The following is a 27,761-nucleotide window of genomic DNA, read 5'->3' as shown; positions in this document are numbered from 1 at the left end:
CTCCTTTCTTGTATTTTCCTCTGAATGTATGTAACTGTTAGGTCCGTAACAAACATCCGCCTCAAATGCGAAGAGTTCTCGCTGAGCTCTGTCATATTTCTAGGCGACAATTCGGAGTCACATGTTAGTTGTTCCCAGAAAAATGAAGCAGAGCATAGGTTGAAAATTGCAATTTTCAAAAAGCTACCCTTCATCCATTCTTGGAAAATAAATGTAGGAAACACCTGTGCGTTCAAAATGTCCTCTTTACCCCTTTACCCATTCCTCAGGGTGGGTACTTTCTGTAATGGTGCCACATGTGGATGTTTCATTTTTGTATTTTCCTCGGAATGTATGTAACCGTCAGCTACTGATATGCCATAGGCCACAAATACAAACTGACCTCTATGACTTCTGAGCCTTGTTGTGCACCCGCCCAGCACGTTACCCCATATGTGGATGTATTATTATAGTCAGGAGAAAAAGCCCTCCAAAATGTTTAACCCAATTCCTCATATTACCCCTTGTGAAAATGTTAAAAATTGGGTAACCCCAGCATTTTAGTGCAAAAAAATCTAATTTTTCAATTTATGGCCCACTTTTCAAAAAACCTGTGAGGTGTTATTTCCCACTGTACCCCTTGTTACGTTCATCGAGGGGTGTAGTTTCTTAAATGGTGTCACATGTGTTTTTTTTTGCTGTTGGGGGCTTTATAAATGCACATGACCCCCGACTTAAATTTCCACAAAATTTTCACTCCTTCTATTCTGAGCATTGCAGTGCGTCCACATAGCAATTTACATCCACATATGGGGTATTTTTTTTTCTCAGACAAAATTGTTCTACAAATTTTGGGGGCCTTTTGCCCTATTACCCAATGTGAAAATTAAACATTTGGGGTAACACTATCAATATAGTGCAAAAAAATATTTTTTTTTCACTTTTACGGCCCACTGTTCAAAAACCCTGTGAGGTGTAAGTACTCACTGTAACACTGTTACATTCCTGGAGGGGTCTAGATACCAAAATGTAATGCCAGGTGTTTTTTTTTTTTTTTTTGCTGTCCTGGCTTCCTTAATGCGGCATGCCCCCAGAGCAAAATTTGCTTCCAAACAGCCAAAATGTGACTCCTTCTCTTCTGAGACCTGTAGTGCGCCAGCAGAGCACTTTTCACCCCCATATGGGGTGTTTTCTGAATCGGGAGAAATTGGGCTTCAAATTTTGTGGGGTAATTTCTGCTTTAACCCTTTTTAAAATGTAAAATTTTTGGGAAACCAAGCATTTTCGGTAAAATATTTATATATATTTTTTTTACAAATGCCAAAGTTGTGAAACCCCTGTGGGGTATTAAGGTTCACTTTACCCCTTGTTACATTCCCCAAGGGATCTAGTTGCCAAAATGTAATGCCATGTGGGTTTTCTTTGCTGTCCTGGCACCATAGGGGCTTCCTAATTGTGGCATGCCCCCAGAGCAAAATTTGCTTCCAAAAAGCCAAATGTGACTCCAAAAAGCCAAATGTGACTCTCTTCTGAGACCTGTAGTGCGCCAGCAGAGCACTTTTCACCCCCATATGGGGTGTTTTCTGAATCTGGAGAAATTGGGCTTCAAATTTTGGTGGGTATTTTCTGCTATTACCCTTTTTAAAAATGTAACATTTTTGGGAAAACAAGCATTTTAGGTAAAAATATATATATTTTTTTTACATTTGCAAAAGTCATGAAACACCTGTGGGGTATTAAGGCTCACTTAGTTTCTTGTTACGTTGCTCAAGGGGTCTAGTTTCCAAAATGGTATGCCTTTTTTTTTTTTTTTTTTTTGCTGTTTTGGCACCCTAGGGGCTTCCTAAAGGTGACATGTCCCCAAAAAACCATTTCAGAAAAATGTTCTCTCCAAAATCCCCTTGTCGCTCCTTCCCTTCTGAGCCCTCTACTGCGCCCGCCGAACACTTTACATAGACATATGAGGTATGTGCTTACTCGAGAGAAATTGGGCTAAAAATACAAGTAAAAATTTTCTCCTTTTACCCCTTGCAAAAATAAAAAAATTGGGTCTACAAGAACATGCGAGTGTAAAAAATTAATTTTGAATTTTCCCCTTCACTTTGCTGCTATTCCTGTGAAACACCTAAATGGTTAAAACACTGACTGAATGTCATTTTGAATACTTTGGGGGTGTAGTTTTTATAATAGGGTCATTTATGGGGTATTTCTAATGTGAAGACCCTTCAAATCCACTTCAAAACTGAACTGGTCCCTGAAAAATATCGAGTTTGAAAATTTTGTGAAAAATTGGAAAATTACTGTTGAAATTTGAAGCTCTCTGGTGTCTTCCAAAAGTAAAAATGTCAATTTTATGATGCAAACATAAAGTAGACATGTTGTATATGTGAACCAAGATTTTTTTTATTTTGCATATCAATTTTCCTTACAAGCAGAGAGCTTCAAAGTTAGAAAAATGCAAAATGTTCAATTTTTTCATCAAATTTTGGGATTTTTCACCAAGAAAGGATGCAAGTTACCACAAAAATTTTCCACTATGTTAAAGTAGAATATGTCACGAAAAAACTTTCTCGGAATCAGAATGATAAGTAAAAGCATACCAGAGTTATTAATGTTTAAAGTGACAGTGGTCAGATGTTCAAAAAATGCTCTGGTCCTTAAAGGAGTACTCTGATCTAAAAAAAATATGGCACCATAGCGAAGTGTACTTGATTACCTTTCATTAGAGGTCAGACTCGCCAATATCGGTCCAGCCGTTCTCCTGCAATCATCCCCGGTATTTTAGCATACTTCCGGGTACTGTAAGCATGGCCGTAAATGTTCAATTTTTTCATCAAATTTTGGGATTTTTCACCAAGAAAGGATGCAAGTTACCACAAAAATTTTCCACTATGTTAAAGTAGAATATGTCACGAAAAAACTTTCTCGGAATCAGAATGATAAGTAAAAGCATTCCAGAGTTATTAATGTTTGAAGTGACAGTGGTCAGATGTTCAAAAAATGCTCTGGTCCTTAAAGGAGTACTCTGATCAAAAAAAATATGGCACCATAGCGAAGTGTACTTGATTACCTTTCATTAGAGGTCAGGCTCGCCAATATCGGTCCAGCCGTTCTCCTGCAATCATCCCCGGTATTTTAGCATACTTCCGGGTACTGTAAGCATTCTTCCGCTCCCAACCCCTCCCTCACTCCGGTTCCCAACCCCACAAATTATCCATGCGCGCTTCAATCTCACTTTACTCCCTTTACTATTGCTTGCGTAACTAGCTATGTGAATATAACTTAGAGTTACTGCGGCGTAACTCTAAGTTATATTATTGGACGGGAGAGATCACATGTCCGGTACGGTCAGGCTGCTGAGTGTGCAGGCGTGCCTCACGCATGCTGATAGGAGGATAGAGGGAGAGGAGTTTACTCAGCAGAGCGAATAGCTGCTGAGTAAACCAGGGGGTTTATGAATATTCAGAGGTGGGAGTGAACGAGCGGCACTAATGGGGGCTGTCATAACTCGGGGAGGAACAACACCATGATGACGATTCGTTCAAAAGATGGCCACGGGCGGCCGGAGAGCGTGGAACGAGTGTCATAATTGGCAAAGACAGGCTGCACTTCCGGAATCGCTATAAAACATGGATGGCTGCATGTAACGCTACTGAGGTAATTTACTAAGTTATATATCTCGGGTAAAGCTTGCTAATGGTGGGTAAAAGTTTTGATTCAGAGTACTCCTTTAAGGTGTAAAATGGCCTGGTCCTTAAGGGGTTAAATTGTTGTATTCACTACCTATTCTTAGTCATTTACCGCAAGTTCTGTTGAATGTAAACATCACTTACATAGATTCTGTTTGGCAATTAGAAGCAGCTTGAAGACCTCAAAAACAGCATTTAAAGTCACATAATGAGATTTAAAAGCTGATATGAAGCAAAGTCATTGAAATATATCAGTCTGGAAAGTGTTACAAATAAAAAAGTAGGGTTTTTGAGTGGACTAGTCAAGTACTGACTGCTGTGGCAAGACCTTAGAGAGGCCTTAATAAAAAATTTAATATGTATAGTATTGTAGTCTTATGGTATGTTCACACTATGTAATTCCCGCAGAATTCTGCGAGGAGAATTCCGAAAACATAAACATCAGTGTGAATGGGTATCCGCTAGACCCGTTCACACTGCAGAATTTCAACGGCAGATAATTCCGCCGCTGAAATTGTTCCACGCAAAGAAAGAACATATTTATTCTTTGTGCGGAAGTCCGCAAACACTGCATAGCCGTCAATGGTCCTGCGAGCAGAGATTCCGTTCATAATCTGTAGTATGAACATACCCTTAGGTGACCTAATTCTGATTGTATTTTTTTTTCCACTGATCCCCAAGATATAGGGGGAACTTTGTTGCAAAAATATCCTCTACAGTGATGTAAAAGGCTCAGTACAAGTGGGTGGCACGGCCAGTTTACTTATTTCACTTAGGTGATGCAAGTTTCTGCCCCTTTGTTTTTTATTTGTTGTGCATCTTATATTTACAAGGCATATTTACTTTCTTTAGGTTTCTATCTTTTGCCACCCTGTGGGTTGTATTTTGATCTTGATGTAATTTCTTTTTGCAATGTGTATCTTACAGGATCCATTTAACTCTGATATTTTTCTGTAACTGCAAAATAAAATGAAAACCTTTACCTTTGTACAGAACCATTTGAAGATGCTCTGAAGAACCAGCCCATGTTACATAGAGATGCCTCTGTAGACTGCTCCAGTCCATTGTTATCCAGAGCTGCCATCTTAACTATTCATGAAGAACTAAAATCAGAAGCCTGGTATGTTGGAGAGATGTGCAGGAAAGAAGCAGAGAAACTACTTACAAAGGATGGTGATTTCCTTGTTAGAAAAAGCATCAATAATCCTGGTTCTTATGTGTTAACTGGCATGCACAATGGACAAGCCAAACATCTTCTTCTAGTAGATCCTGAAGGCACAGTAAGTACTCGCCTTTTCTATTATATCTAAAATAGATTTTGATGTCTAGCAAGTTAAACTGTACTTGGAGATTTTATTTCAAATAAATTAATTATTTATTATATTCAAATTTGTATTTCTTGTAAGCATCAGTTAGGGTTTTGAACTTAATTATTTTTTTTATGAATATGTATTATTATTATTATGGCTATTGCGTTCAATGCATTGTTTGTCCAATAGTACAAATGTGTCCACATCAGCTCATTGGTTTATCCATATTATAGGGGTTATCCACAAATAGAAAAACAGAGCAAAGGTCTTCAAAAAATCTGCACGATATCTGTCGGCAGGTTGGGTGTGGTATTACAGCTTTGCTCCATTGGTTTCAATGGAACGAAGTTGCAAAACCACACCCAATCTGCAGACAAATGAGCAGTTTTTGAAGAAATTATCTGTATTTTTAAATGACAATAGGTATTAGTTGCAGCAGTGCAGCCACTGCAACAGAGATCAGAAAGCACTTAACTACTAAAAAGCTGCCCTAGTAACAATTTTAACAACTTGAAGAGAAAGGCGTCCAGGAACTCTAAGATAACACATCACAGATCTAAATGAATGAACTAATCGTATGAAATACTTTCGTCTTTACATAGTTGAATGTGCTGACAACAAAATCACACAAAAATCATCAATGGAAATCAAATTTATCAACGCATGGAGGTCTGGATATGGAGTCACACTCAAAATCAAAGTGGAAAACCACAATACAGGCTGATCCAACTTTGATGTAATGTCCTTAAAACAAGTCAAAATGAGGCTCAGTAGTGTGTGTGTGGCCTTCACGTTCTCGTATTACCTCCCTACAATGCCTGGGCATGCTCCTGATGAGGTGGCTCCTGATGCTCCTGCTCCATGCTCCTGATGAGGGGGTCTACTGAGGGATGTCCTCCCAGACCTGGACTAAAGCATCCGCCAACTCCTGGACAATCTGTGGTGCAACATGGCATTGGTGTCCCAGATGTGCTCAATCGGATTATGGTCTGGGGAATAGTCGGCCCAGTCAATATCATCAATGCCTTCCTCTTGCAGGAACTGCTGACACACTCCAGCCACATAAGGTCTAGCATTGTCTTGCATTAGGAGGAACCAAGGGCCAACCGCACCAGCATATGGTCTCACAAGGGGTCTGAGGATCTCATCTCGGTACCTAATGGCAGTCAGGCTACCTCTGGAAAGCACATGGAGGGCTGTGCGGCCCCCCAAAGAAATGCCACCCCACACCATTACTGACTCACCGCCAAAACCGGTCATGCTGGAGGATGTTGCAGGCAGCAGAACTTTCTCCACGGCATCTCCAGACTCTGTCACGTCTGTCACATGTGCTTAGTGTGAGCCTGCTTTCATCTGTGAAGAGCACAGGGCGCCAGTGGCGAATTTGCCAATCTTGGTATTCTCAGGCAAATGCCAAACATCCTGCACGGTGTTGGGCTGTAAGTACAACCTCACCTGTGGACGTCGGGCCTTCATACCACCCTCATGGACTCTGTTGCTGGCAATTTGAGTGAACACATGCACATTTGTGGCCTGCTGGAGGTCATTTTGCAGGGCTCTGGCAGTGCTCCTCCTGCTCCTCCTTGCACAAAGGCGGAGGTAGCGGCACTGCTGCTGGGTTGTTGCCCTCCTATGGCCTCCTCCACGTCTCCTGATATACTGGCCTGTCTCCTGGTAGCGCCTCCATGCTCTGGACACTATGCTGACAGACACAGCAACCTTCTTGCCACAGCTCGCAATGATGTGCCATCCTGGATGAGCTGCACTACCTGAGCCACTTGTGTGGGTTGAAGACTCCGACTCATGCTACCACTAGAGTGAAAGCACTGCCAGTATTCAAAAGTGACCGAAACATCAGCCAGGAAGTATAGGAACTGAGAAGTCTCTGTTCACCACCTGCAGTACTACTCCTTTATTGGCGGTGTTTTGCTAATTGCCTATAATTTCCATCTGTTGTCTGTTCTATTTGCACAACAGCATGTGAAATTGATTGTCAATCAGTGTTGCTTCCTGAGTGGACAGTGTGATTTCACAGAAGTGTGATTGACTTTGAGTTACATTGTGTTGTTTAAGTGTTCCCTTTATTTTTTTGAGCAGTGTATTTGGATAAATAAGACCAGGTATAACAAATATATAACAAAAGTATTATATAACTTCTGACCATATATTATACAGTTTGTTTATTGCAAATAATCTATTAAAGAACAATTTTAGCCTTGTTTTTACATAAGAATTTGCTAAATCACAGTGAGTATCCAGTACGGTACATCACTTATCTACGTGGATCGAAAAAATTGGACTTTTTTTATATACTGACAACTACTTTCCCATAGACTTACATAGAGCACATTCATTTTATAAATACAGACATAAAATTTCCTTTTCCTTTCATGGATGCATTTTTGTTAATAAAATATGCCTTAAAATACACTGTGTGAACGTAGCCTAATAGTGCTAACAGTGTTATCAATATTGAATATGGTTTTATATTAGAGGAACCTTATACATAGAAGTCCACTCCACATACTTATGTGTACTTATAAGCAGCAATAATTATAACTTTAATAAAATATAGCTATACCCAGAAACTATAGTAGAGCTCCAAACTGGATATAATTTTTTTTTATGTCAGGACAGCTTTTGAATTTACACATCAATGCACATTAATATTTAGATCACTGAACCTGATGTTGAAAAAGCCAGCAGCAGTGCTCCGCTCATAGACTTGTACAGAAAAAAGGTCGGACCTGCTGGCTGGTCAGGGAGTGAGCCACCCGCTGCTGCTGACTTCCTCGGCTGATAACTAGCAATGGCAGCGGATCTTACATGTGAAGGCAACATGTCAAAAGTCATTTCTATTGACAACAACCCTTTAAATGTACATTTTGCACCACCAGCTGTTTGTGTTATGGAATATCATATATATTTTTTCTAATTGAACTGATATAGATTTATTGGTAAAAATGTATGACACCAGTCGACAATTTTACTTTTTTCCACTTAAGTATGATTTCTTTTCTTTGAATTAGTTATCAAGTATTAAAAGAAAGATCCCCACAGGCAGATAAAAGAAAAGAATACACACTCATAAATTCACTACCATTCCAGAGCCACCTCAGATTTGTGACACTGGATGGGCAGTGGCAGTAGACCAGTTATATATGGGGTGTATAAATGTAGACAACCCTTTTAACCCCTTAAGGACTATGGACGTAAATACCTGATACCCTGGTACTTCACACACAGCTGTGCTCTATTTATGCACAGCTGGTCCCGGCTGCTATCATGAGTCGGGGACCTGCTGGTAAAGACAAACATCAGCGATCATGCTGATGTCTGCCATTAACCCTTCAAATATCGTGATCAATACTGATCATGGAATCTAAAGCACTTGTACAGCTCATACAACTCATCGCCAAGATGGAGGTCTTCTTACCTGCCTCCTGCCACTCTCAGGCGATCTTCTTCTCTGGACTGCCTTCTGTCAGACAAGAGAAGTAGATCACCAGTTATACTGATCAGTGCTCTGCCTATGCATAGCACTGAACAGTATTCAATATCCAAAGTTTGCAAAAAATACCTTCCTATGGGGACATCCAAAATGTAAAGTGAACGGAAAAAAGTGTAAAAAAATGTGAATAACCCCCTCCCTTATTAAAAAATTTAATTATCTATTTTACCTAAAAAAGTGTGAAAACAAAATTAAAAAACATATTTGGTATTGGCTTATATGTAAGTGTCCGAATTATGAAAATATAATGTTAATGATCCCATACAGTGAAAGACGTTAAAAAAATCCCCAAAAAGTCCAAATTGCAGATTTTTTTTGGTCATATCACATTCCCAAAAAAATTTATAAAATTTCATTAAAAAGTTACATACCTGCAAAAATTGTACCGATAAAAACTCCAGACCACGGCACAAAGAATGAGCCCTCATACAACCCCATATACGGAAAAATGAGAAAGTTATGGGCCATCAGAATAGGGCAATTTTAAACATACTATTTTAGTTAAAAAGTTTGAGGTTGGTTATGGGTATCATTTTAATTGCATTCACCCACTGAATAAGGAAAACATGTCAATTTTACCATAAAATGTACAGCATGAAAACAAAGCCCTTCAAAATTTTTAATTTTCTTTTCAATTTCCCCACACAAATAGTTTTTTTATTTTCTTTCGCTATACATTTTATGGTAAAATGAGTGATGTAATTACAAGGTACAAACAAGCCCTCATATGGGTCTGAAGATGGAAAAAAAAAGTTATGGCTCTTCGAAGGCAAGGGTGAAAAAAAACGAAAATGCCAAAATTAAGCTGGCTGTGTCTTTAATGCCCAAATGAACTCAAGTGGTTAATATTTAGAAAAATAACATATTTATGTTCAGGTTTGACTTAATTGGGGAGATTTATCTGTACAGCGGAAAAGTTGTCCAGCTGCCCATAGCAACCAATCAGATCGTTTCTTTTATTCTTAACAAGGCCTCTAAAAAATAAAAGAAGCAAACTGATTGGTTACTATGGTCAACTGGTCAACTTTTTCTCTCCACAGGTTTTGATAAATCTCCCCCAATGTGCCTAAGAGTTGCATAGTACTGGATTCTGTATATTGCAACAAATCAGGACAGGGATACTCCACTGGCCAGCGTTCGGAACAATAAGTTCCAAATGCAGTGTGCCCATTGCGGGGGTCGGCCACACCCCCTCGTGATATCACACCATGCCCCCTCAATGCAAGTCTATGGGAGGAGGGATGATGGCCGCCATGCCCCCTCCCATAGACTTGCATTGAGGGAACATGGTCTGACATAACGAGGGGGCGTGGCCTAGCCCCGTAATGCGTACACTGTGTTCGGAATTAAATGTTCCGAACGCTGGCCAGTGGACTACCCTTTAAAACATTGCTATGACAACATACTTAATATCATTATGGTTGGGTTACAGAACTGCTTTATCGCTATATGAAGAATAAAATAAACCATAGGAAAATTCTTTATTTTAGTGAATTTTGTCTTCTTACTAATAAAAACAATAATTTTTTTCTCAGGTCTGTTTATTTGTTTGATTTTAAAAACCTTTGCATTAATTTCAAATGCATATTGAGAGCATTTGTTATTTTTACTACAGTCCCACCTCTGTTTTGCTATAAAATCACTTACATTGCTTACCTGATATGTATTTTACCTGATATGTGTTTTACCTGTTATGTGTTTTACCTGATATGTGTTTTACCTGATATGTGTTTTAAATGTCTCTTCTTATAGGTTAGAACTAAAGATCGTGTGTTTGACAGCATTGGTCATCTTATTAATCACCACCTGGAAAACCATTTGCCCATTGTGTCCTCCGGAAGTGAATTATGCTTGAAACAGCCTGTGGAGGGGAGGCCGTGATACTACTGTCACTTCCGCCACGTCAGTGTATCTTTATGGAGGCTGTGCCAGAAGTCAGTGCAATAGGAACACAAATCGTATGAGTCAAACCAATATACTTGACCCATACAATAAGTGGCACTTTTTGCACCATAATTTTTATAAAATTGTTTGATCCCTTAATGTGAATATAAGGTGTGTGTGTGTATATATACACTGAACTATGTATATATAGATATAAATATATTTATATTTTTGGAGATTATGGGAATAGAAAAAGACTGGAAAGTTTTAATGATAACAGAACAATAATTGTGGTACTTTAGCTGGATATTGAATGCAGCATTCTGATTTAATACATTTAATGCTGCATGATCTGATCATGGTTTTACCTAATAAGCACAAAACAAGAAGACTGGACATATGATTGAGCAAAACTGTTTTGGGCTGCAAGGTGTTGAGAAACTTTGGAGACACCTGCAGTATTTAAAAGGATTTTATTTCCGTTGGTGGATGGGATTACTTGAACATACCATCCAATATGTACTGTTATATAGCATTAAAAAATTCAATGATTTAGGGTTTTTGTAGGCTTAGAAAAATAACTATAGCAGTTTCTTTACAGCGCGATTACAGAACACGCAGCTTTCTAGCTGCTATGAGCCACAGGTTGTCTAAGCTAGTTATAGGGTCAGGGGTAGTAATATCCCATTGTACTACAAATTTTAACTATCTTTGCACTGATAAAGCTAGCATAGTGGTACCTATTTATTCAAAAAGCATTTTATCAAAAATGAGAGAAATGTATAACATGGTATCTTTTAAGGCATCACTTGATACGATGCAATGTTTGATTTAATGTATTTTAGGTGTATTGCTGTATGTAACAATATATATATTATATATGATATTATATTTGAAGGCCAATTTGTGTCCCAGCCTATGAAATTGTTATTTTTATCTACAATTTCTTGTACACATTTCTAAATAGTTTTATATGTATATTCCTACAATCACATAAATGAAAAGCATAAGTATTTTTTCATTTTTATAATGCATTATTAGTATGTAGCATTAGCTGCCTGTGAACGGTGGCATTATATACTGTAGAATCTTATTCAAATTTTCCCACACAGTATATATCTTGTTCTTATATTGCTGCATGCTGCAAGAAGCGCTTTAATCATTATTAAGTTATTTTGGCATGGCTGACAGTGGTACCAATCGCCCTCTGACTTGGATCTACGGTAAACAAATATTAAAGTGATAAATAAACCAAATGGTCATGGATATGCATATGTTGATTTTAATATGGTCATACCAACTGTGAATAAACAGTATAATAATTCATTGATTATAAGGAACTTTTATTAACTTCTACTTTATAGTGTAGCTTTTATTTGAAGGTACACTCTTCAATAATTATATATATATATATATACATATATATATGTATATATATATATATATATATATATATATATATATATATATTTAAAATTAGGCTTAATGAATTGAGCAGAAAACTATTAGATTTGATTTCAGTATTCTTACGGGCAAAGTTGCCAACTTGTCCAAAACTGTAGCCCGAAATTCTGATTTGATGTTTTTGAAGCTGGAGTAGATGGGGCTTATTATTGCTATTGTAATGTTCATAATTTTACAGTTCTCAATTTTTGCTACTGTGTGTTCAATAGCAGTATTCTGAGCTATAGACAAATACTATTAAAAATTTTTATCATTCTTTATGGTTTTCCAACATTTTTTGTAAAAATTCGGGCCTGTTTGTGATTTGTGGCTAATGCTAAAAACAATGCAGGAGGTTATAACCCTGTGTCCCGCTGCCTGAGTTCTTTGATACTTTTGGATTACACTACAATCTGTTATGAGAGACCCATTTGCTACCTACAGATGCTATAATATGCAGCAGGCAGTCTCTACTTAACAAAATGGCAGTAGTGGGCATACCGAAATCTTGCAAATAGTGATGCATACTGTATATAATGTAATGTGTATTGGGGACTTTTTTATTCTATTTTTTAATAAAAGAATTTCCCAATATTTAAAGAATTGGTAATGCACTGTAAATATGAGGGCACTTTAGTACATTACCTTTAATAAGGTTAACAGGTTTTCTGTGATAAAGAAAAACATATTTCAGTTATAAAGTAATTATGATAAACTGGTGCAAAGACTTACTGTATCTAACAGATCTTTGCTTTTATTTACATTTTTAATACATTTACCATAATGGTATGATATATGCAATACCAACAGTATATAAACTTTAATGGAAAAAATAAACATATTTTGTAAAAACATTGCATGAAGTACTTTGTAATGAAAAAATAGCCATGGTAGTTGAATAAGTTAATGTACAATATTGAAAAGAGTAGTCTCTTCCCCAAACTTGGGTGTTCTGGTCTCCAGATTGAGGCGTGGGTTCAAATCCCACTTCTGGCTGTACTTATAATAACCTGATTGATTACCATAAAGTTGAATATAAAATGGTTAGATTCTGTTCACACGAACATCATTGTCTATAATGAATTACCATGACTGCCGTGATGGCTTCATTTTCTGATGGAATTACCATGACTGCCGTGATGGCTTCATTTTCTGATGGAATTACCATGACTGCCGTGATGGCTTCATTTTCTGATGGAATTACCATGACTGCCGTGATGGCTTCATTTTCTGATGGAATTACCATGACTGCTGTGATGGCTTCATCTTCTGATGGAATTACCATGACTGCCGTGATGGCTTCATTTTCTGATGGAATTACCATGACTGCTGTGATGGCTTCATTTTCTGATGGAATTACCATGACTGCTGAGATGGCTTCATTTTCTGATAGAGCCTAGTGAAACCTCACTAAAATAGGGTCTATGAGAGATTTGCCAGAGTTGTCAGGTTGATATAAAAAATCTTGCACTGAAAGGTGGTAAGGACAATGAGGGCATTTATCAGAAGTGAACTTGGTTTTTGCTCACTTTAGATGGAAAAAGTTGCAAGCAAAGTGGCATCCTTGCACCAGATTTATCAAATGGTGCACGGACGTTGATGAATGACCGCTGAACTGCTCTGTTTAAATGTCGCAGAGCAGTGGTGGGCCATGCAACAATTGTATTAAAAGACATGGAGACAAATAGGGCAGGGTTGAATTGTCCTGTGATTTCATCTACATATGGTCCGTGCAACATTTTTGCGACTTTTCTGTGAAAAATTAGTCACCGCTGCACAAAGTGATCTAAATCAGATCACTTTGTGGTAATAAAAATGACATGATAGTCACAAGATAGGTTGCACGGAAGCAGCCTGTGACTTCCCGCGACAAATTTTGACGAAAAAAAAAAGACATCAAAATTGCATGATAAATTTCCCTCAATATTCTGTAGATTTTACAAATTTCTAAATACAATATTCTGTAAATTTTACAAAATTTCTGCTTTAGAATTTTTCACTATGTTTAATGTTGTATCTAAGGGCATAGTCATCTAGCACAACAGAAACCCTGACAATATATTGCTTACATCTTTTCATGCAAAAGATCTTATAAAATCAGCTTTTATCTCCTGCACGTCTAGTGTAGCACAATAGTGTTGCCGCATATATATGTCAATCTGTCTTATCAGTGGAAAAAGGGAGAGTGGTGATGTGTTTGGCTCAGGGTACAGGGGATAAAGGCTCACTTTATAAGATCTGCTACAAGAAATAAATTAATAAATTGTTAAAATTAGGGTCTCTGCCCCGATTATTAGAGCACCAATCATTATAATTGAAAGGGCTATCCATTTTATACTAACATTATTATGGAAACTTTAATAGTCCTATTAAGTATATGAAAAGTCGTGCCCGCTTGCTGCCTCATACTTCCTGGCACTATGAATGGCAGGTCTGTCCATAAGAAAGCTGAGCATGGAGGAGCAGGTGACATAGACATCACTTGGTATCCTCCATAGATATGTGCAGGAGTAGCAGAGGACACCAAGAGAGGTACATGGTCACATTCTTCTCACATGCTTTCCCATTGCCTTTTACACTAATGAGAAGGACAGGGCAGGAAGGGGCGGGCTTCTTTATTTATTTTTTCAGTAACACAGACAACAAAAAGTGTGACATCTGTAGAACTGTATAGAATAAAAGTGGTATAATTCTAGATATAGGCAGTAGATAGATGATTGTAATTGAGCAAATTCCTAGTATGGCAATAATACTTGTAGTAGTTAAAAATTGGTAAAAAATGGGACCTATCAGCAGGTCACACACTGCATATGTATTGTTTATTGGGCAGTATGCTATGTATGCATTGTGCAAAATAGCCTACCTATTGAACTCCTTCATCAAATTATGTGATACCATTTCATGATAACAATTTAAAGGGGTACACTGGTGAAAAACAAATGTTTTCAAATAAACTGGTGCTAGAAAGTTAAACAGATTTGTAAATTAGCAGCCAAATAGAGTAAGCACCCGGCACCACCGATAACACCACTCCTACTCAATATGACATTATCCACATTATGTGGGACATGACAGCGACACAACCATAATGGTAACTGGGATGCTGTAGCGTAGGGAAGATGAAGCCTTTTGATAATTCAGTCTCAAAGAAGAATGTAAACGCAGCACTCATCAGATTCTTTTCCAGATCCTCTTTATTCACATATAAAGTGCATCGGCATGTAAAGGCAGGGAGTAAGTGAACAAACACGCAGGGGGGGGGGGGGGAAACAAAGAGGATAGTTGCTGGAAAGGGGTGAGTGCTGCATTTACATTCTTCTTTGAGACTGAATTATCAGATTTGAAAATTACTTCTATTTAAAAAATCTTAAACAGTAAAAATCTTAATTCTTCCAGTACTTATCAGCTGCTGTATACTACAGAGAAAGTTGAGTTGTTCTTTCCAGTCTGACCACAGTGCTCTCTGCTGACACTTCTTTTCATGTCAGGAACTGTCCGGAACAGGAGAAGTTTGCCATGGGGATTTGCTCCTACTCTAAAAAGAATTTGGGGGTACTGTATGTCAAATGGCACATTATATGATATTAAAAGGGTTGTCTTGGCACACAAAATTTTACATTTGGCTGTTGCCAGAATTTGATAATGTAGTTTAATTATAAATATTGCACCATGTGATGTTCCTGGCACCCTTCCATTTCAATTCTCACACATGGGAATCCTCACTCGGGTTACCACTACAACCAATTAAGTTTGGCATATTTAAATTACTGTTTAGCTGTCAAGTATCCAAGGATTCTAATAAAGGCCTCTAGGTCATGATAATACTCCTATATAATAATACTCAGGTCTCCAGAGGGGCTAAAAGTTACAGTAAAACATTTTTAAATGCATAAAAAGGTTAAAAAGCTTTTTACCATTAATCATAGAAAAATGTAAAACTAAATTGGATTGATATGTCTGCATTAGTTAAAGTAAAAAATATAAGAGTTTCAGAATCTGGCAACATAAAAGCAACAAAAACCCCCAAAGGATAGGGGATAAGATGTCTGATCGCCGGGGTCCCGCTGCTGGGGACCCCCGGGATCTCGGCTGCAGCACCCACCTGTACGGCTTGCACCTCACACCGGCAACACTGGAGGCTTCGGATCCCAACCACAATGGCGAACGAGCGTAACGTCACACCCCGCCCCCTCAATGCAAGTCTATGGGAGGTCTGCCACGCCCCCTCCCATAGACTTGCATTGAGGGGGCGGGGCATGACGTCACACGGGGCGGAGTCGTGATGTCACGATCGTCTGCCATTGTGGTCGGGATCCGAAGCCTCCAGTGTTGCCGGTGTGAGGTGCAAGCCGTACAGGTGGGTGCTGCAGCTGAGATCCCGGGGGTCCCCAGCAGCGGGACCCCGGAGATCTGACATCTTATCCCCTATCCTTTGGATAGGGGATAAGATGTCTAGGGGTGCGGAGTACCCCTTTAAGTGGACATGCCCCTTTTGTTGGGAATACACCCCTTTTGTCGGGGTCAAGCCCTTTTGTTGGGGAAACGCCCCTTTCCCTGTACAGACACATCCCTTTCTTTATTTTGTTTTATTATTTTAAATGGAGTGATGGTCAGATTTGAAAGTTATTTGGGGCAACATTTTGGCATACGTCATAAATTCAGGCGCAAAATCCAACAAAAAAACATTGGAAAAACATATTAGGAAATAACCACCATTATGGTCAATGAGATTCCACTGTCCCATTCACACAGCAGAGTTTCAGCATTCGCCATTCCACTAAATTTAAAGACCTGTCTTTAAATTTTGCTAAATTACTGGCGGAATTCTATTGAAAGCAATTCAACTTTTTTTTTTGCAGTGCACAGAACTCCTACTGGAATTCTGTTCAAATTCTGCAAAACTGTGAAAAATTCACCATCTGCTTTTCTGTGCAGAATATGAATGGAATAGCAGAAATTCTGCAGTGGGAACATAGCCTTACAACTTGAACTAACATCCCACACCTGATTGGAGGGAAGATTTATCAAAACTTGTGTAGAGAAAAGGTTGACCAGTTGCTCATAACAACCCATGAGATCAATTCATAAATTTTTAGAGCCTTTTTAAAAATAAAATAAGCAATCTGCTTGGTTGCTATGGGCAACTGCACCACTCATTTTCAACACAGGTTTTAATAAACAAACATATTTGGTATTGCCACATTCAGAAATTACTGGACTTTTTAAATATAATGTTAATTAACCCCTTAAGGACTCCAGGAGCCCATTTTGGCCTTGAGGACAATTTTAATTATAATTGAATTTTCATTATAATTGTACTTTGTAAGGAGACCTCTTATTTCACCATAAGATGTACGGCAAAATCAAAAACAGTATTATTTCAAGGGGGAAAATTCAAGCCTAAACTGCAGTTATGCAACTTTTTGGTGGGTTTTGTTTTTACGCAGTGCACTTTATGGTAAAAATATGTTCTCCCCTTCTTCTGTAGCTCAATGAGATTAAAACTATACTTAAGATATATAGTTTTTGTATTAGTGTACTACTTTAATAAGAAATCAAACTTGATTAAACAAAATTTAAAGTGGTCCTCTTCTGACCCCTATAACTTTTTATTTTTCTGGTGAAAAAATGAGCCCTCATTCAACCATGTCTATGGAAAAATAAGGTAGTTATAGGGGATCAGAATAGGGAAATTTTAAACATACTTATTTTGCCGGATCCGACTGGAAAATGTAAAAACCGGTCGCTCCCGTATCCAAGCCAGACCGGCACCGAATCTCATTCATTTAATGCGCTGACTGGAGTCAGATAGTGACTCCAGTTGGCTCATTTTTTGCTTCGTATCCGGTTTTGTGGCCGGACTGAAAACCAAAGTTGTAATGTACCTTTTCCTAAATCTTGGTGTGCTTATAAATCACATTATGCTATGGTAACACATGGAACAAAAATATTTTAGGTTAACTAACCAAAATATTAAACTATCTGGAAATATGTGGTGAATTTACATACTTTACATAGTATATATTTAAATAAGTAATGATGTTACCTGCCTAAATGGGATTTTAACATTATAGATATAGAAATTGATTTCCACTTCCAGAATTCTGTGCAGAATTTAAGTCTGCTGTGTAGTCCCCTGACTCCTGTTGCACCAAGAAAGATTGTCCTTGTTCACTAAACATTGCATATACCATAAATGGATAGTAAAACCCAACTTTAGTAAGTCTGACAGTTCATTAAAGCTGTTGTCCGAGATATACAAATACATGAAAGCCTACTAGGGTTATAAAATAAGAAAATACAGTGGTCTCTGAACTTACAATGACTTCAATATACAATATTTTTAACATACAATGGTCTTTCCTGGACCATTATAATGTAAAACCATACTCAACATATAATGCTTTGGATAGTACTGATTTTGTATTACTCAAGTGCATGCACTGCTGTCTTGTAGTACCTCCCTACAGTACAGGGTGGTACTACATGTTCTGTAATACTTTTTACCTGAGCCAGGGTTAACTGCTTCTTTGGACACCAGGTGAAGGCAGCTCCATTTTACTTTTTTGGGACACTGTGTGTGCTGTACAGGACCCTGAAGAATCTCCTGTACTTTACATAGACATTGATATACAGCTTCCAGCAGCTCTTTCTTACTTTTATATCTAAGGACTTGCTTAATTTGAATTATTTTTCAACTTTTTTTCTTTAATCCTCACTTTTATATATTTTGAGAGATGTTTTTGGGCTTCAAAAGCAATTACCAGGTTTCCAGAGAGTTATGGTTTCAACTTACAATGGTCGTCCTGGAATCAATTAATATTGTAAGTTGAGGGACCACTCTACACTAAACTTACCTGTTTTATGTTTGCTGAGTCTGGTGATGATGCTCCAGTCTTCACCGCTGCTTCCATTTACTTCTCTGCCTTAGGTGCTCTTACTGTCCTCCTGATGACATCCCCAAGGCACCCTGCAGCCGAACACTTGTGTCACGTATTGGCAGAGAAGGAGTGCACACTATTCTTGCCCACTCCCCTATTCCTGCCTACTTACATACCCGCCATAGGTGACGGGTCCATAACCAAGGTGACAGTCCCTCCCTAGACAATTGAGGGGAAAAACTGTCAAAATTATAAAATACAATAATACATACACAGGTCAAGGTACAGTAGGGAGCAGTCAGACTAACAGATGAAAAACTAACAAACACACCCACAGTAAGTCAAAGTCCACTATTTGCATCAAAAACCAGGAGTTGTCAAAGTACAAAAATGCTTATACTAAAAGAAGAGTCAGAGAGCTATTTAGCAGGCAAAGACTGGTAGTAGACGGTCAGCTTAAATAGGTTCAGAGCAGGTGCACCCATCTAGGTCAGCTGACCAGTCTCAGCAGACAGGCGTAACCAAAGCAACAAGAAAAAACAATAGCTCTCAGTACAAGTTAACCCTTCAGTAACTTACAACTGGCCTCAGTGGATGTCAGCAAGAGACCACTGAGGACAGTCATTGTCTGCATTGTGTTCAGGATCATGTCACCACTGCAGGAAAAAAACAAAGGTCAGCGAGCTAACCAAAGTGATATCACTGGACTTACCAAGCATAAAAACAGGTGAATACACAGTACTATATATAGTTTATAACCCTTTAAGTCTGCCCTTTTTTAAACTGAAACTCAGATAATCCCTATAAAGAGACCCTGTTGTAGCAAACACTTGTATTCGCGATAGTATCAAGCTTGTAAAACCACTTATTTATTGAATACAGTCTACCTCAGTAAACACATACACCAACATCATAAATTATAGTGCAAAGTCTATTACTTGAGATACTTGTTCAAGAAGTCTATTCATACTTTACAGCAGCATTAATTTCCAGTTTTGCACATATAGCCCATGGCAGAACTAAAGTGTCTTCAGAACAATCTCCTACACCATTATATGAAATAATAAAATATTCTGTATTATAATGGTAAATATGGACAAATAATCCAAAATAACTATATTTAGTGTAGAAATTACTGTAGATTGGTTAACATCTTCATGCATGCTCTAAATGGTCACTGTCAATAATAATAAAAAACTTTTGACATGTTTTAGAGACATATTAACATTTTTAATCGATTGGGGTCTGAGTTTTCTGACCCTGACCTATCGCTAGAACGAGCTGAGAGAAGAGCATGATAAGCATGATCTCTTCCAACTTTGTGTCAGGTGGCCAAGACAAACTTACAAATGTTATTGAATGAGATTGCCTTAGTCATCTAGAGAGTGTTCTAGGTCTCATTCTAGCGATGTCTCTAGTACATATGAAAAGTTTTTTGAAGCAACAGGTACATTTTAAAGGGGTATTCCGGGCAAAAACATCCTATAAGGATAGGGGATAAGATGTCTTATTGCGGGGGGGGGGGGGGGCGGCGCCGCTGGGACCCCCCGCGATCTCCTTGCAGCAGCCTGCATTCTATGCGTAGCTGCATCTGAAGTTTCGGAAACTGCCGGGCTTCCGAGACGGTGACGTGATGTCACGCCCCCTCCATTCATTTCTATGGGAGGGGGCGTAACGGCCGCATTGCCCCCACCCATAGACATGTCTATGAGAGTGTTTGGAAAAGCTGCCATTAGTGCACACATTGTATAACATAACACCCAAAATTCCTATTAAAATAATAGGCATGTTCATTATTTGCAACCTTTAGTGAGAAAAATGGTTGGAAAAATCTAAATCCAACTGTTACACAGTAAAAAATGGCAGCAAAAATATGGTATAACGGCTCTATTTTGAACTTTGAAAAACAGTCCGATTTTTTTTACAGCTACAAATATTATTAAAAATACAAAGTGCGATCAAAGCCTAAGGTTTAGTAATAACTGAACATGAACAGCTGGTCAGTAGATAGGCCTTAGATGTCCTGTGTATTGGAATTCAAGATATTTGTTCTGAACTTTTCCTTTTATGGAGGGAGCTGTTTTCAATTTAGAATGGTGTACTTCAAAGCATGGCATGACTATACCTGAAACTTTATTCCATTAACATTGTGAATCCCATGAATTTATAAGATAAAATGCTTTTTGAACATAAGGCACATCACATTTGTCAAAACAAAGGAAGTTGTGTTTATTCAACCTGCCTTTTCCAATGTACTAGGCGCTTTTATGAATAAGGGCAATTTTAGGTGTAGCAAGTTCTAAGTAAGGATTTTTATTTGGGGTGGGTCAGTCCACCCATTCCATTCATGGCGCTTGTTTCTGCAAAGAATATATCTATCTAGAAATCCCTCAGTTTACACATTTGTCAATATAAAAGAGTGAACATTAATTTAATACCTGAGGTGTATTTCTATGAATAAAAGGTTTTCAATGTTGTTTTTGAATATATATATATATATATATATATATATATATATATATATATATATATATTTATATATGTATATATATATATATATATATATATATATATTTTTTTTTTTTTTTTTTCACTCTAGGGTAAAGATGTCTATTTATTACTATTTATTCCTAGTCTTTACTATATTAAAGCTGTAAATACTGTATTTTTTGGAATTTATCATACAAATGTTAAAATTGTGTAGACATTCTGTTATAATATAATAATTCCTGTGATGCAAAATGTGGATTTCTCCTTAATTTCACAGCAGCTGTTTGCACTATATTCTGTTATATTTATTTTTAGTTATTCAGTTTTACAGTAAATATACTGTGTATATGAATTTGAAGTATTATTTTCTCGGTGTACAATGTTGTTTTCTTTGGTTGTCCATAATGCTCCTGGTTCCTGACATGGTAAAACTTTAACTTTCTGTTGCTTTAAAAACCTACCAGTGATTCAAGTCTGTATTTAAATAGGTAAACCACAAGAATTTGTACACATTTTATGGAAGTTAACAATCATGGCTAGTTTTACAGCTATGATGTTACCAAATTTGACTTTTTATAGTCTAATTTAACACGATTTTTAACTATACATATATCAAAACATATGAATGTAATAATACTGAAAGGACCGACTTATCGTGGTCTTCTTTGTAGATTTTCTAAGCAAATGCCTTAATGCAGAACACAGATAACAGCAATTTGAAATGAATGCTTGCTATGCTGGCTTTGGCATTATTTGCATATGTGTACTGAAAAAAATTTGTATATTGTACAGTTTGTTCCATTGACAATAAAGATATTCTCTTCGTGTCCATACAATCCTTATTGTAAAGTGAGCAAGAGTAACATTAAAAGGATTGTAATATCCAGAAAATACATATTTTATGATGTATTGTTATTGGAGACCTTTTGGTTTATTGTCTTCTTTAAACTTTGTTACTGTTACAGCTTTAAATCAGTCCAAGATCCTATTTAGTGAAGCAAATATTAGAATAAAACTTGGTCAGATCAATTTTTTGTTTTCAGTATGCTTTCTGTACCAATGTATTTCTTGCATTTGAATTTGTTGAAAATGAGCGCTAAGGGCACTGTTAAATAATTATCTTTAATAAAATATGCTAAAGGAAAAAGTCCCCTTTGGGAAAAAATCGAAACATTTGTGCATGTTTCTTACTCGTGCTATTATTTGATTAAATACTGAATGATATACTTAGTAACATATTTTTCGGGCTTTGTAAATTTGTATAATATTTTAACATATTGGTGGGCCCTGTACTCCCACATGTGACTATTTTCATACCTTTTAGCATTTTAGAAAGTGAATGGCAAAAATTGCAAAAAATGCCCCTACTACTTTCCTTGTTTACTTTATTGTACTGTATATAGAACAAGGTCAATTACATTAATGGGGTCTAAGGTGATACAAGGTGCTCAACCCCAAGTGCATTTGTGCACCTACGTTGGAGTGGAGGACCTGCACCTATGGATCACAATATGGGTTCACTCCTGTGGTTAACAATGACATTAGCTAACCATCAAAACTGATGTAAAATTGAGACATTAGCCAGTATATCCTTATATGAAGGACACACTTGAGACCGCACACCATGCCAAGGTTTCTCAAATATATATATAGAACTAGGGCAGCAGTGTATATGCAATATACAAAGCATATATTGACACAAGGCAGTAGAGGTTACTTTGGCTTTAAAGTAGAGCAACACCAAAAAGCAGAGTCGGAGGTACCCTTTAACCCCTGTGTGGAGATATGGACTTATCTTCTGGGAACCCCCAGTTTGCTACCCACAGCATATTCTTTGATAGTAACAGAGCAGGCAGAATTTAGTCAACACAGGTAACAGAAAAAAGGTCAGGGCAGGAAGCAAATAAAGAGAATGGTCAAGAACAAGCAGGATCTGAACAAGAATATTTTATCAGAAGTAAATCTTCGGTCATATGGTGAATAGAACTTTACTAATCGGACTACCAATCACGGTAATGTCTGGCATTAACCCTTTAAAGTTGATCGTGGAATCTAAAATGAAAAAAAAAAAAAACGATCCCGGCTGCTCAGTTGTCCCAATCAGCTGAGAAGATGGTGGGAGTGCCCATATCTGCCTCCATGTCATCCAATTCGTGCTCCTGTGCTCCAGTCAGGTATGGCAGTGTGGAGCAATTGAGCGCTGATAACACTGATCAATGCTATGCTATGGCATAGTATTGAACAGTGTTTGCAATCTGAAGATTGCATGTAATAGTCCCATATGGGGACAAAAAAATTGTGTTTAAAAAAAAAAAAAAAAGTTAAGAAATGTAAATTAACCCCTTCCCTAAAAAAAAGTTTAAATAAAAAAAAAATGTAAAAAAATTAATAACCATAAACATATGTGGTATTTCCCCTATGCGTAAATCTCCAAACTATAAAAATATTATATTAATAAACCGCACATTCATTGTCGTATATGTAAAAAAAAAATACCATTGTCTAAAATTGTGTATTTTTGGTCACTTTTTGTATGCCCTACAAATGTATAAAAACTATCAAAAAGCCCCATCAAAACAAAAATGGTACTGATAAAAACAACAGATCGCGGCACAAAAAATTAGCCCTCACATATCCCCATATGCAGGAAAATAGAGTTATAAGGGTCAGAAGAGGACAATTTTAAACGAACAAATTTCCATACAAAAGTTATAATTTAAATTTAAAAGAAGTAAAACAAAATCAAACCTAAACCTATCAAACCTCGTATGGACCTGCAGAATAAAGATAAGGTGTAATTTTTACAAAAAAGTGCACTGCATAGAAACTGAAGCCCCACAAATACTTTTTTTCTTTCCATTATAGTTTTTCTCTTTGTTAGTTCTACTAAAATACTATGTGAACCCAGCCACACACAATAGTAACCTTCACTTTGACATATAATATGCAGTGCTGTGCAAAATATGTTTTTAATATGTTTTTTTTTTTATTAACAAAATGCTAAGTTATACCAAACGTGATAATATCTAGGTTGAAACACAATAATTGACTGAAACAAAAATAACTGGATATAAGTCTAAAAATTGGATGAAGAACAGCCAAACTCTGCTACAAAGGTAAGATTGTGGAAGGCAGTTTCATTTCACAGGTCATACGCCATGGCAAGACTGTGCATAGCTACAAGACACAAGGTAGTTATACTGCATGAGCTAGTCTCTCCCATGTAAACAATTCAAAGCAGGGAAACAGTGCAGCAGATGACAGACACATCAGACTTCTCTTCAAAATCGAATGATTTCCTGCAGTGCCATGAGCCCAGAACTTGGAGAAGCCAGTGGGACCAGGTATACTGATCTACTGTTGTAGAAATTTGTCCAGCAGTGGTCACGGCAAAATTGCAGCCAAAAAGCCATAACTTTGTTGCTCTGTACTTAGAAAAAACAGTCAAGTACCTAGAAAAAGACCAAGTTGATGGGGAGCAAAACCTAGGAGAATGTCTATCTGTCCTATTTATCTAGTAGAATATCACTGCAGCACACCATCATTTAAAGGTAAAAAAAATAAAGTTTTCTTGCATCTTAAAAAAGTGTTCAAGGAGCAACATTTCAACAGCCTCATTCTGTCTTTTTTAAACATAGACTGATGAAATAGTAATGAGTAAATATACAATCCATCCAATTCAACAATCACGGCAATGATTAATATACAAAAAAACAGTACAAATATGAAATACATATATGAGTAATCAAATCACAGTGTTCACATAAATGTCCTATTTGCTTCATGTGTAAGGGTTCATTTTTAAGCAGCAGTATAAGGTCCTATTAGTTCAGCATAATTCTTGGTAGTGTCATGAAGCATTATGTAGGGCAGTAAAAAGTGAGCCCTGAGCTTTACCCAGAACCCCTTTCCTGCCTACTTGCATAGCCACCCTAAACAGTAGCGCTACAATTTGAAAACAGTCCGTATGCTAACTGAAGTCCAGGGGGGTCATGGTCAAAACAATAAACAGGAACTGTATGAGGTCAGGGACACAAGTCAGGATACAAAAGATTACAAGCTAACAAATACACAGACAGGGTTAAAAGAACATGCCCTGCTGTAGGATGTAGAGAGCAAGGAGCACAGGCTCCTTTATATATTTAACCAGGATAAGGCCCATGACAGCAGTACTGCCTGTACTGCCCTGATGACGGCCCTTTGGAACATAATTGTATGGGGGCACAAAGGGAGGCACTATTATGATCAGAAAAGATATCACCTGTCAGCCAAACAATGTAACCGCACTATAATCACTATATGGCCACAATATGGGGGGAATATTTGTTATTTGAGTGCTTATAGTGGTAACATACAGCTTTATCTGCTGAAAAGTTTGGTACGCCTGTCCCTGTTCATGTTATGTATTTATATGTTCCTTCTTATGTTGAACCGGTATTTTAGTGTAGAGCAGGGGTAGGCAACCATTTGGTAATGCTGTGCCCAAAAAAAAAGTCACTTGGTGTGGCGGTAATATAGGTGTGGCTTTATTTTGGGTGTGGCATTCTGTGGGTGGGGTTTATGGGGGTGCAGCTTGTAACAGGGTGTTTTTTTTCCCTGAGTGTTTCCAATATATTGTCCCTGCTGTTAGGAACTTACAGTGAGGACAATAAAAGGAGAGGGGATTGCCCACAACAGCCAGTAAAGTATTTGTTTAGCATTGATAACCATTTTAATTCAATTCCCAGAATCAGACCCCACCATAACACAAACCCCAGAATCAGACCCCTCCATAATACAGACCCAAGAATCAGACTCCACCTTACTAAAGACCCCAGAATCACCACCCACCATAATACAGACCCCAGAATCAGACCCCTTCATAACACAGACCCCAGAATCAGTCCCCACCATAATACATACCACATAATCAGACCCCACCATAATACAGACCCCAGAATGAGACCCCTCCATAACACAGACCCCAGAATCAGACCCCACCATAATACAGACCACATAATCAGACCCCACCATAATACAGACCCCTGAATTACCACCCACCATAATATAGACCCCAGAATCACCACCCACCATAATACAGACCCCAGAATCAGACCCCCCCATAATACAGACCCCACCATAATACAGACCCCAGAATCACCACACACCATAATACAAACCCTGGAAACAGACGCCACCATAATACAGACTCCTGAATCCCCACCCACCAGAATACAGACCCCAGAATCACTGCCCACCATAATACAGACCCGAGAATCAGACCCACCATCGTATAGACCCCAGAATCAGACCCCTCCATAATACAGACCCCAGAATCAGGCCCCACCATAATACAGACCCCTGAATCACCACCCACCATAATACAGACCCCAGAATCAGACCCCACCATAATACAGACCACAGAATCACCACCTACCATAATACAGACCCCAGAATCACCACCCACCGTAATACAGACCCCAGAATCAGACCCCTTCATAACACAGACCCCAGAATCAGTCCCCACCATAATACATACCACATAATCAGACCCCACCATAATACAGACCCCAGAATGAGACCCCTCTATAACACAGACCCCAGAATCAGACCCCTCCATAATAAAGACCACATAATCAGACCCCACCATAATACAGACCCCTGAATCACCACCCACCATAATATAGACTCCAGAATCACCACCCACCATAATACAGACCCCAGAATCACCAACCACCATAATACAGACCCCAGAATCAGACCTCTAAATAATACAGACCCCAGAATCAGACCCCACCATAATAAAGACCCCCAGAATCAGCACCCACCATAATACAGACCCCAGAATCACCACCCACCATAATACAGACCCCCAGAATATGACCTCTCCATAATGCAGACCCCAGAATCAGACCCCACCATAATACAGACCCCTGAATCACCACGCACCATAATATAGACCCCAGAATTACCACCCACCATAATACAGACCCCAGAAACATCAGCTACCATAATACAGACCCCAGAATCAGACCTCTCCATAATACAGACCCCAGAATCAGACCCCACCATATTACAGACCCCAGAATCACCGCCCACCATAATACAGACCCCAGAATCAGACCCCCCCATAATACAGACCCCACCATAATACAGACCCCAGAATCACCACACACCATAATACAAACCCTAGAAACAGACGCCACCATAATACAGACCCCAGAATCACTGCCCACCATAATACAGACCCGAGAATCAGACCCACCATCGTATAGACCCCAGAATCAGACCCCTCCATAATACAGACCCCAGAATCAGGCCCCACCATAATACAGACCCCTGAATCACCACCCACCATAATACAGACCCCAGAATCAGACCCCACCATAATACAGACCACAGAATCACCACCTACCATAATACAGACCCCAGAATCACCACCCACCATAATACAGACCCCAGAATCACCACCCACCATAATACAGACCCCTGAATCACCATTCACCATAATATAGACCCCAGAATATACACCCACCATAATACAGACCCCAGAATCAGACCTCTCCATAATACAGACCCCAGAATCAGACCCCAC

At 38.2% G+C, this 27,761-nt stretch overlaps 1 protein-coding gene across 2 annotated transcripts in view; it reads left to right on the top strand.

Annotated features, from left to right (window-relative positions):
• The window catches only part of SHC3 (SHC adaptor protein 3), a 193,848-nt gene extending 182,064 nt beyond the window's left edge, over positions 1-11,784 (top strand). For both annotated transcript variants that reach the window (XM_056525398.1, XM_056525389.1), the window contains 2 exons: positions 4,662-4,948; positions 10,242-11,784. In XM_056525398.1, coding sequence (XP_056381373.1) covers positions 4,662-4,948; positions 10,242-10,370 — 416 coding nt within the window. In that variant the 3' untranslated portion in view covers positions 10,371-11,784. The remainder of the gene's footprint in view (positions 1-4,661; positions 4,949-10,241) is intronic.
• The last annotated feature ends 15,977 nt before the right edge of the window (positions 11,785-27,761 follow it).

Source organism: Hyla sarda, chromosome 1, assembly GCF_029499605.1.
Source record: "Hyla sarda isolate aHylSar1 chromosome 1, aHylSar1.hap1, whole genome shotgun sequence".
Classification (NCBI taxonomy): domain Eukaryota; kingdom Metazoa; phylum Chordata; class Amphibia; order Anura; family Hylidae; genus Hyla; species Hyla sarda.
This window is presented reverse-complemented; position numbering and strand designations above follow the sequence as displayed.